Source organism: Penaeus chinensis, chromosome 32 (assembly GCF_019202785.1).
Source record: "Penaeus chinensis breed Huanghai No. 1 chromosome 32, ASM1920278v2, whole genome shotgun sequence".
NCBI classification, from domain to species: Eukaryota; Metazoa; Arthropoda; class Malacostraca; order Decapoda; family Penaeidae; genus Penaeus; species Penaeus chinensis.
Genome location: NC_061850.1, coordinates 2,882,299 through 2,894,798, shown reverse-complemented (window position 1 = coordinate 2,894,798; position 12,500 = coordinate 2,882,299). Strand labels below are relative to the sequence as shown.

General features: G+C 36.0%; 2 protein-coding genes across 2 annotated transcripts in view; one reads left to right on the top strand and one right to left on the bottom strand.

Moving 5' to 3' along the window:
- Positions 1-2,711: 2,711 nt before the first annotated feature.
- Positions 2,712-7,237, top strand: LOC125042566. The gene is made up of 2 exons (XM_047638274.1): positions 2,712-2,832; positions 4,160-7,237. The coding sequence occupies exon 2, from the start codon at positions 4,215-4,217 to the stop codon at positions 5,727-5,729; it is 1,515 nt and encodes a 504-aa protein (XP_047494230.1). The 5' UTR covers positions 2,712-2,832; positions 4,160-4,214; the 3' UTR covers positions 5,730-7,237.
- Positions 7,238-11,126: 3,889 nt separating this feature from the next.
- LOC125042571 (putative nitrilase-like protein NIT1) overlaps positions 11,127-12,500 on the bottom strand; it is a 2,486-nt gene continuing 1,112 nt past the window's right edge. The window contains exon 2 of the mRNA XM_047638285.1: positions 11,127-12,500. This exon is cut by the window's right edge and continues 287 nt beyond it. Within this exon, the coding sequence (XP_047494241.1) occupies positions 11,762-12,500 (739 nt within the window). The 3' untranslated portion in view covers positions 11,127-11,761.

Genomic DNA, 12,500 nt, shown 5'->3' with positions numbered 1-12,500 from the left:
ATCCAGTATCACACCAGCCACACCTGGGGTATCTGTGGGCAGAGCAACTACCCCATTGATTTTCTAGGAATACCAACAAAATCAATTCAATAGGTTAAGCAATTCCATTGTCTTGGGGTCCTACTCTCTTCACTTGATCATTTCCGTCCATTTCCTTTATAATATCCAGAGATATAACCGACCTCCCTGGTCACAAATCCTGTAATAAATCGTAAAAGAGGATCATTATCATTATTAGTGTTTTAATTACCATTATTACGGGTATTAGTATTAGTATTACAATGATGATGGTTGTTATTACTATTAATTTCATAATTACCATTATCACCCTCATTATTATAATTATCATCATTGAGAAGTGCTCTGGCTGACTCCGCCCACTTGGGTGTCATATTATTCTCGACACTGGGTCGTGGCCGATGGGGTGACCTGGAGACAGAGTCGGGTACGCGGAAGTGAGAAAAGAAACAGCGGATGTCGCTACAGCTGACGTCAGGTCAGAGGAACGTGCTCACAAGAGGGGATAGCCTAGACAGTCTAATTTCTTCCATTTAAAAAAAGGCTCTAAACTTTGGTAACAAAGTCTAAAGTCAGAGTGTGTAGTTAGATTTTGCATGGTAGATCCCAGGCTATAGGACCGTAGAATACGTTCGGGTTATATCAGTAATCTTCAGCTTGTAAATAACCAGGGATTTCCAGGCACCATGCTGATATCAGGTTACCGTCATGATATACAGCATACAGTTGCCGTGTCTATCAAGGTACCTCCGCTGCTGCTCGTTCTGAAATATCCAAGGCCTCACGAAGTTTGCATCTAGCCACTTGGAAAGTTATCTAGGTATACAGTCAACTAATAGATATACTGGCTCATGGGTAAACGTACTTAGGGGTAAAGAGCGGTTCCTTTCCCAAAGCTGATCAACTGGTTTTGAAAGAGCGGCTTTCAAACTACGATATATCCATTCGATAAGACCGCTTGCCTGTGTATGGAAGGTCGTGGTAAAACGTGCACGGACACTCAGTTCTTGACAGATACTGCGGAAAAGTTGATTATTATATTCCTGGCCACTAACAACTTAAAATAATAATAGAGAACTAATTGATTATAAAATTATCGAAGAGATTCGATACAGTAGTCTCAACCTCCTTACTGGGAAGTGATATGTGCTAAACAAAATGCTAGTTTGTGTACTGAGACATCGTCATTCAGACTAAATCTCTGAAAACCCATCATTCTAACAGTCCTTAGAGTGCACAGTTTTAAATTGCAAATGAACACGTTAATCGGTGCTCTTCCTTTTTCGATGCATTTTGTTAATAAATAACTTCTTCAAACGCCTTTGGGAAGTAGAGACCACAGAATGTATTAAAATTAGATTTCAAGGAGCGCCGCATTAGTTGACGAGTTGCCAGCCTTTCATTGCATTACAGAGGGTCTTGTTCCATACCTCTCTGAGGTGCTGCAGTAGCACCGTTCTTTTCTCTGTCTGACTCATTGGATTTGGATCCTGAGAAGAAAGGGGAAGCAGGAGCAACACCTCGGGAAAGTATTCAGGAACGGCTTGCATTTATCTATAAAGTCATGATTCACTAATTATGCATTCCAACGACTCACCCATGGCTCTTGCGCCTCTTTGAAAATACAAACATAACAGGGCAGTGTCCAGCCACCATAAAACCAAGTATCCCAAACTCGGTAACAGTACACCCAGAAGCACGGATCTTTCGTCTGAAAGAGGCGTAAAGTGTAAAAATTCACCTTCACCATCAATCTGCATAAGTCGAATAACAAATAACAAATAACTACCTGTGATGTATCTTTGCGTAGCTCAAGGATTATACGAGTAAATATTTAATTCGTCGGGAGCAGACTGTCAACCAGGTTCTACACACAAGCTTCGTCGGAGAAAGTGCATTCTATTATAGCAAGGACAAAGCTCCTGAAGAAAAAAATAATTACCAATAAGAAAACAGCCAATTCCCCTTCAGTTCGTTGGAGCTTCTTTTTGGTGGACTTAACTTTCGGAACCCCACGAATCTGAAATTACTATGAGCAAATTTAACTCAAGAAGATCCAGAAATAATGGAAAAGATGAATGAAGGCACTGCCAAAATATAGTCGGGGGGGGGGGGGGGGGGGGGGGCGCTGGCCACCAAGCTCCCTTAAAAGCCTCCAAACGTGTGTGTGTGTGAGTGAGTGTGTGTGTGTGTGTGTGTGTGTGTGTGTGTGTGTGTGTGTGTGTGTGTGTGTGTGTGTGTGTGTGTGTGTGTGTGTGTGTGCGTGTGTGTGTGTGCGTGTGTGTGTGTGTGTGCCTGTGTGCTTGTGTGTGTGTGTGTGTGTGTGTGTGTGTGTGTGTGTGTGTGTATGTGTGTGTGTGTGTGTGTGTGTACCTGTGTGCTTGTGTGTGTGTGTGTGTGTGTGTGTGTGTGTGTGTGTGTGTGTGTGTGTGCGTGCGTGCGTGCGTGTGTGTGCGTGTGTGTGTGTGTGTCTGTGTGTGTTTGTGTGTTGTTTTGTTTTTGTTTTTGCTTTGTTTTGGGGCGTATCTTGTGTTTATAATCCCCTGCTACATTCACAAACGACCAAAATATCAAATTCACCTTATTAACCCCCCAATAAATTATATCACTAACTAATAAATCCTATGACATTATGCTATTCATGCTTTTCACAATACATTTCTATTATCTCTTCAAATAACTTTGATTTGTATTATTAGAAGAAATAAATCCGCAACAACAAATGCAGGGTTTGTTTACAGGCGGAGTCGTCAAGATCAAAGCCGTGGTTTTTTTAAGGTTGTGATTAAATAACCTAAGCTACTGACACGACAGGTAAATTTGAATACTTATTACATTTTTCCTTGTATTTTTTTGTCCACAATACAGCTTATTCGTCTTAACGTGCTGTTGTATGTTGAACTCGGGTTTTTTTAATGGTCAAAGTCCGTGCCTTTGGTTGGGGCAAGTGTTATTTTAGTTAGTAATTGGTATCTATATAGTTTCTACTTATACTTTCCTTCATTTCTACTGTGATTGTTACATGTGCTTTAGCTGGTAATGTGGTATTTGCGTGTTGTTACATATTTTATTTTATTCTCGTTATTGTGTCTGATTTCACTTTGTCTTTTTTACGTTTTCTAGTTTTATAATCAGTATTGTACCCAAAGCCAGTGTCTTAAGTATAATTAATATCACTGTTTTTGTTACTTTATGTAGTTTAAAGTCGATTGTGATTTTGCATATGTATACGGCTTAATTTCAAGTGAAGTGTAGGTTACAAAAGATCTTAGGTAGACCATACAGTTATGTAAAAAGTGAACACATTTGACAGTGACACAAAAGCAATAAAAGCATATGCAACTTATTTTGAAAATGGTTAGTCCTTTTCACAGACAGACCCAATATCAAAGGCATTTAATAAACCCTGTTTTGTAGAGCCGCACCTTGATCTTACATTATCTGACATTTGCACAAGCTCTTGTGTATCTGCACTAGCTTATGTGCCACTTATACATCTGTACCCATGGCCCACTGGAATGTTTGCATATTTTAACATTTCTCACATGCTTCCATATTTCATGCAATTCTTAAATATTATATAAAGTTACAATGAGAAATTTCATATCTTTCAACATACAGAGACAGATACCACATGGTCCTGTATGATTTTCTTATTATCAGGTTATTAAGGTTATTATTAGCAAAATCAGAACAGAATGCACAGTTCTTAAAATTCTTCAGTGTCATCTGCATTATCAGATTCAAGCAATCGGTTATAGCTTAGATATTTCTAAAATATTTAGTTTCGCAACAGCATATACTTTTTGGTTTTGAGTTAAGAATGAGTTTAAAGTATACAACTTTGGCATTAATGCTAAAAGTAGGAAAATTACTTGGTACTGCTTTTTATTTTTATATATATATATATGTTCACATTTTATTTGTAATATTACCACTAGTATAAAGTTTTATGACAAGTCAATCAGGTACTACAAGTTCTTTCCAAACAAGATCACTACATAATTGTCAGTTATGATAATTTGATCAAGTAAATTATGAACAACAGTTATGGTTCTGTCACTTAACTAGCTCACAGATGTTGCTTTTATTGTCTTAGATATTGTGTGTATTACTGAATCTTTGTTTGTTTTTCTTACAGAAAAATAAATACACTGTGGGTTGATGCAGACATCCTTAATGGCTAGTGACAAGTCATGAAGATCCTCAGCCTACAAAACATCTCCAAAGCTTTCATTTCTCACATGTTGAAGAATGTGGAAAGATGCTCAGATGTGTCTGCAGCGTACAAGTATCTGCTTCCAGTGGCACCACATCTCGCAGAAATTGCCTACATGTGCCAATACTACAAGTCACCCAAACTAACAGAGTTATTTTTACCTATTCTAGTGGCCAAAGGGAAGTTGTTTATCAATGCTATAAACATAAAAGAGATATTGAGTTACTGGAATGAGAGTGAGTGCAAAACTAACGTTGCTTCCATAACGCACCTCAAAGTGGGGGATATTGAGGGGAGGCAGTACTTCAACTTCCTCCCTTTTCTTGGACACTTAACTAGGTTGCAGTACTTAGAAATTGGTTCTTTTGTGGATGATGACCTTTTGGTAGTGTTGGGTATCAATTGCCCCCAATTACTTGTAATAGATGCTCGGGAAGATACGGCAAATGCAGTGACTGATGTTGGGCTTTCTTATTTGGCTCTCTGTACAAAATTAAGGCGTGTACTCTTTTCGGTTTTCGCAGATGAATATGACTGTACAGTTGATCAGCTTGGATTTTCAGGGAAGGGAATCGCACTCTTATTACTCTCTCTACCAGACCTGGAGCATGTACAGTGCTCTGAATATTTATTGAGGGATGCTCTTCGTTTTATTTACCAATCTAGTTATCACAATAGAACTCTCCCTGTACGATGCATGTTCATTGATCATCCAGAAGTTAATGTGCGTACTTTACAGATTGTGCCAATTCTATGTCCAAAACTGGAAGTCATATCTCTCTTGGCAGAAAATAACAATGAAAAACTTATTGGAAAATCATTAAGAGCACTTTCAAAGTTAAAGATATTGGTCCTAAGTTTAGGGAGTGGATGCAAATTTGATTTGCTAAATTTTGCAAGCTATGGACCACAGCTTGTTTATTTACAAGTAACAACCCATCTACTGGACAGTCAGGATGTCTTGCTCCTGAGCCATACCTGTGTCCAGTTAAAGACATTAGTATTGAAAATGTTTAGCTTTGGGTTTGATGGTGTAGGTGCAACCAACCTTGAAAATTCACTCTTCCCAAGAGTTGAGAAATTGGAGCTGCACCAAAATATTTCTGTCAGGTTGTTTAAGTTCCTGAACAGCAACATGGAAAACTTGCGTGAAGTATACTTTACCTGGGCCACCATCCATGACCTGGAAGATGCCTTGACTGTAGTAGCGCAATCTGGAGGATGGAAAAATGTTGAACTTTTAGTCCTCCCAATCTTGAGTCAAATATCTCTGCCTGTTGCTCAGATGATAGCAGCAGCTCTCCCAAATCTAAAATGCCTTGGGATTACTGTCCACGAAAGTGAAGAAAATGACTTAAATAATTATATACACAGGTACCTGCCTCTAGTTTCTCGTGCCGACCAAGAGTCAGTGCCATCGCCCAGTACCTCAGGAATATTCTCACAGAACTCTTGGAGTGATGAAATTCAGATTGATCAGATTTACCTTTAAAAATGGGAGCATTGTTATAAGAAGAATTGTGATATACCTTATTTCACACCCTCTTTAGGAAGAACAAGTGAATGAAAGGGATAATTTATAATAGTCAAGATTAGGTAATCAAACAACCAGTGCCAAGCAGAGCATCTGTCATCTGTCATATTTTATAAGAACTGTGGCTTTATATATATTTATGTAGTGTTGGTAGTGCTATAAAAATGTAATTAAACTGCAGAATACATTCTGTAACTTCATACCTCAGACAGCATGAAGAATGGAAATGATAAAAGTATATGAATAGGTGATGTATGAAAATAATGATATTAAAGTAACTGCTGCATACAGAGCATGTTCATGTTAATATATTATTGTGTACAAGAAGTTTAGTAATGTAATACAGCATAAAGAAATGCTGATTGTTATTTATTTAATTTTATGTACTCTGTATTTGATTAATCTGTTATAGGCAAGTTTGGATGTAGACTAATGTTAATATATAAATGTACATAGATAATTTATTGTTACAGTTCTTATGATTTGTGTGCATTTATGAGCATATATTTCAATCGTATTTTAATAATTACTTTTTATCTGTATAATTTTATATTCTCTTTGTATGAAAATATACAAGTAATTTGTATCCTCGCTTTGTGTTTAGATCTCATTATATATACATATTATATTGTCTTTATAACATAAACTTTTAAAAGTGACCCAGTCTTGAATTATATATTAAATGTATTGTGGTGTATTAATACACACTAACCAAGTATTTGATCTGTAATTATCAGAGGAGACTTACACAGTTATTCAGTTTATTATACAAATACACATACAGACGTATTGCAAGAATTTATGTCTATATACATACACAAGTACAATTACACATGCACATACATATACACATACACCTTCATATACATACATACACACATTTACACAAATACTAAATCTCTGCTATGAGATTATGATGGTGACAGAAGACAAAGCAAATGCCAGTATATTAAAGTGTATTCTTAATCCTTTAAGTGCTACAGTCAAATTTCAGAGTGGTTGGTGCTATGAGACTTTTCTCTGCAAAAGAAATGGAAATTGCTCTTTAGTCATTGTGTAAAGTCAAGTAATTTACTGGTGCCAAGCAAAACTTAATATGGACATATCATTGTAGCACTCAAAGGCTTTTAAAGGGATCACCTGTTTACAACTTACCCTGTACGCACATTTTTGTCTTTTCTTTCTTACTTTTTTACTTGTGTAGATTTCATTGAAATTGATACATGTATTTATTTACTTGTGAAATATTTCTAAGCTTTTATACAATGATAAAAATTACTTCCCTTTGTCATATACACTATTGTAGTCAATGTAAAGTAATGGATTCTATTATCCAGATGATGGTTCTTGGGTCTGATATTCAGTATGGCAAAAATTATGAGATGTAATGTACACACATACTTAACATACAGTACACTGATGTGTGTAGGTTTATGTGTAACTCTTGTATTACATCATCCCAAAAGTCTGCTGCATAGCTTTATTTAGTAGTCCTTAACCTATATAATTGCTTAAAAATTCTTGAAAATCAATATTTTCAGCTGATATTTGTCGAGACTGTAGTATCCTCCAAATGATTTTCTTTAATCCTTTGAATCTACACTCACATGCCCAAGTTTCCATAATCTGCCCCATGAAAACATTCTCCTTTTTGACAAGGTGCAGATATTTCACTATTTCAACATTTCCATATAATCTATGGTATTATTACTCACATCTTTTATTTTGCACGGATTCATTTACGTAACCAATTTAGTGTTCACCCGAGGTAATTGCTCATTGTAAAATCTAAGCATACTCCTGTTAAAAGTACATGCTGCATAACATTTTATAATCAGAATCCAAAAATTATAATCATAGGCTTGTCATGTTTTTATTATAGTGTCATTACAGCTCACTTATCTGCCTCCCAAATGCATATTTATTTTCAGATTTGTGATTTCAAACCATTAAAGTTTACAATAATGATATACTTCCTCCAGTACTTTCTCATTCCAGAGTTATGGAATTACCCCAGAAAATATGTATGGGGAAGTCACAGCCCCAACTGTTGAGAAATTATGAATAAATATATATACATATGAATATATGTATATATATTTTATATATATGTGTGTGTTTGTGTTTTATATATATATATATATATATATATATATATAAATATATATAAATATATATAAAACATATGTATATAATATATATATATATATATATATATATATATATATATAAAACATATGTATATAATATATATATATTTATATATATATAAAACATATGTATATGATATATATAATATATATATATATATATATATATATATATAAAACATATGTATATAATATATATATATTATTTTATATATATGTATATATATTTATATATATATAAAACATATGTATATAATATATATATATATATATTATACATATGTTTTATATATATATATATTTATATATATATATATATATATATATATATATATATATATTTCAAACCCACACACATATACATAAAAAAAAAAAAAAAAAAATATATATATATATATATATATATATATATATATGCATATATATATATATATATATAATACACACACACACACACACACACACACACATACATACACATTATATATATATATATATATATATATATATTATATATATTATATATACACATGTTTTATATATATATATATATATATTATATACTTATGTTATATATATAATATATATATATATATAAATATAAATATAACATATGTGTATATATAATATGTGTGTGTGTGTGTGTGTGTGTGTGTGTGTGTGTGTGTGTGTGTGTGTGTGTGTGTGTGTGTGTGTGTGTGTGTGTGTGCATGTGCATGTGCATGTGTACGTGCGTGTGTGTTTTATTACATTTGGTGATATTTCCTTCTGCTCTGACCTTGGTTGAAATGTCTTGTCCTCTCATATATTTTTTTTATCAGGATACCGCGTCTCGTTCTCGATGTTACATTTGAGCATTTTTCGACGTATATAGCAAAATACAAATTAAACAATAAAAATGTGTATAAACATTATTGAACTGAACGAGTTTTTAGAATTCCTGAAATGAAAGAGTTCGGAAAGCAGCTTAAACCAATGGTTTAATTTTAGGTTCGAACCCTCAAACCACAGGCGAATGTTTTGAGTTTAGTTGTGACTATGGCACTGTGAAGTACCGGTTCATTATACGCCTCTCCTACACAGCTGGTGGGACTGATTTGATTTGAAATGCAAAATTTGGAGGAAAAAGGAAAATAGTTGCCCTTATAATGGTTTTCTTCGTGATGTTTTATTCCTCTACATATCTTTTCATCAGTGTTGTTAATAATAATCAGTGTAGCAATATAATTCATATATTTTAATGGCTACTAAGCAAACAGCAAGAAAAATAATCACCTACTAAAGCGTTTTTATTTGACCAACCACATGCAGACAATCGTGCACACACACTCATGCATGCACACGCTCATGAGGCATGAGCACACACACACGCACACGCGCACACGCACACGCGCGCACACACACACACACACACACACACACACACACACACACACACACACACACACACACACACACACACACACGCGCGCGAGCGCGCAGAGGTCTGATGATGCCCGGGACAACTCCTTGATTGTATACCTCAAAAACTCAAGTCTAAGGCCTAGTACTGAGAAATATGAGAAAGGGAGATGTTTTTAATAAGTAAACACAGAGGAGGGATCACCCCTGCCTTGGACCTCAGCCCTCGCCTTAACTAATTTTGCAATGGTCTTTTCTTCTCCTCTTTTCCTTTTCCTTCTCTCCATTGCCCCATTCTTCTGTCTACTTATCGATAACTGATTTATACTTTTTCTTTCTTTTTTATTATAGTGCTATATGGAATTTGATGCCTAGCTCATATAATTGTTTCAGTCATTAACCCTAGGAGATTTTTTTGCATTCGCGATCACCTTCTGAAACTTCCGACACATCCGGAATTTTTCGAACTACATATTATGCTAAGATAAAAAAATACACACACACACACACACACACACACACACACACACACACACACACACACACACACACACACACACACACACACACACACACACACACACACAGACAGACACATATATGTATAATTATATATGTATATATACATATATATGTATGTATATTTATGAGTTTATATATGTATATATATACATACATACATATATATATATACATACATACATATATATATATATATTATTATTTTTTTTAATACGGTACGCGTTAAGATAGTATTTTCTTGATATGAACTCTCAAACGCCTAGCATATTGGCCTAACATTCCATATTCCTCAAGGCTTCGCGGCCCACCGGTTTGGAACCACTGCTTTAGAATAAGTGAGGTTACTATCCCTGAGAGGACAATTCTTCTAGATAACTGGATAACGTGTGACGAAAGGTTCGTTAGACTTGCAAAATTAGCGTCCTATGATATAGGTTTATGTAAATTCATTTGTTTGCGGGTAATGGGGCAGTCTGTTTATGTTCGCGTGACTGAAAGCCACTGAGACAAGGGAGATTTTTTATAAGATTGTGATTGCTTAGCATGTGTATTTTCAGCATTTGGAAAGTTTTGTAAACGATTATAATGGTTTGTTTTAGGTCAGTATGAATATATTAATACACATTCTATTTGTGAAAAAGTGTTAATACTGATACAATGAAATATGTTAATTTTTCCAGCTTTATTACTTCATCACACTCTTTCAATAAGCACTGCTTTCAGATAAATGCAACACATACCTGCAAAATAGCAAGTAGAGCACTTTGAGAAAAAGATTATTAGAGGCATATTCCCCGCAATGTCTAGTGATTATTTTCAATAAGAGATCATAATTTTGAGTGCACTATTGATGCATTGCACAAGGGAGTTGAATATAGTCAGTGGCATCATGCATATGCTAGGAATTATTGTGGATGAAATTAGAATCAAAATTATGGTATGGTCTTATTTTTAACAGGATTTGGCGCCTTGCCAGACAGTGGGTTCTGTTAATAATTTGAAAACTAAGACATTCAGTTCCATAAAATGGCCTAGGAATTGACCAAATATAGATAATATAGAGAATGTAAGGATCCTACTGAAGAAAGCGGTTAAGTATGAATTATAACACAGGAACAGGCTAAATAAAGTAAGTCTGAGAGAGGTTGCCAAGTTGTATCATAGCCGCTTTAACAAATCAGTTATAGAAGGGATGAGTTATATTCAAGTTGTATTCTTTTACAAGTATGTGGCAGCGTCATATATGGAAAAATATATATAGTATAATTAATTTGACCTTGGGTGGAATCTATTTTTTTTATTCATCCTAAATGTTTTGTATACAGATTTGTCTTCTTCATATTTTCGATTCTTTAAACATTTTATGCAGAACATCTACAAATGAAACTGGTTTGCGTACAGAGGTTGGGATTTTATACATTGACTAGTTACTGTTAAATTTATTGATAAACCAAAAAGACTTTAACACGTCTTACAGAGAAATCCCTTTTATTTAGAATGGGTGAGATTTATGAACATGAAATAGGCATGCAGAGGGCTTTGTAAATAAAATTTGAACATAATGCGTGTTTCAACATTCGGCGAAATGGTGAGAATGACCATTTCTTTAGTATGCAGTTTTAACAGCAAAACTGCTAATATTATTACTACTAATGATGACAGTGATGCAAATGATGATGTTCTTGAGGACAATGATAATAGGAATAATAAAGACAATAATAAAAACAACACTAATGCTGCTGATGATAATAATGATATCAATAATAATAATGAATAATATTATTATAGCAGGATTAATAATGATGATAACAAAGTAATACTAATAGCATGATATTACTTATGATAGTAAGAATAATGCTAAAAATGACAAAATTCTTTATATTGGGAACCCCTTGACCACGACCGCTATTCGTGACGTTACTGGCAGTCCATGGAGTTCTTCGGCTTCTCGTCCACCACCAGCTGGAAGATGTCGGGCCGAGCGTAGTGGCCAACGACGTCCATGTCGTAGCGAGCTCGAATGATGTCATCCAGGTCGATCTCGGCTTTTAGGAGCGCCTCCTTGTCGTACACAGGGCCGGCCAACGGCTCTCCCATAGGCGAGTAAATGACGGACCCCCCTCGGATTATAGGCCTACCCTCCGGCAGCCCCAAAGCTGCACTCATCTCTGCCGTGGGGGGAGGCTGGTACTGGCATGCGCTCACCAGGAACGTGCGTCCTTCGTAGGATATGTGCTTCATGCTCGTTTGCCAGATGTCCCTTTCGTCCACCGTGGGCGCGCACCAGATCTGAATGCCTTTGGCGTACATGGCGTAGCGCAGGAGGGGCATGTAGTTCTCCCAGCATATGGCAGCTCCGGCCAGCCCGGCGGGTGTCTTGACGAGGGGCAAAGTGGAGCCGTCGCCGCGGCCCCAGATCAACCGCTCGCTGGCCGTCGGAAGCACTTTCCGGTGCTTCGCGACGACCTCGCCCTGGTCCGAGATGAAGAGGGCGGTGCAGTACAGCGTGGAGCCGCCCCGTTCGACGACGCCCACGACGATGAAGGTCTTCGCTCTCCTCGCCAGCTTGCAGAGAGAGTCCACTTCGGGGCCCGAGATGTCCACCGCCTGCTTCCAGTACCTGAGGAATTCGTCTCTGCCCTCAGGCGTCCTGAAG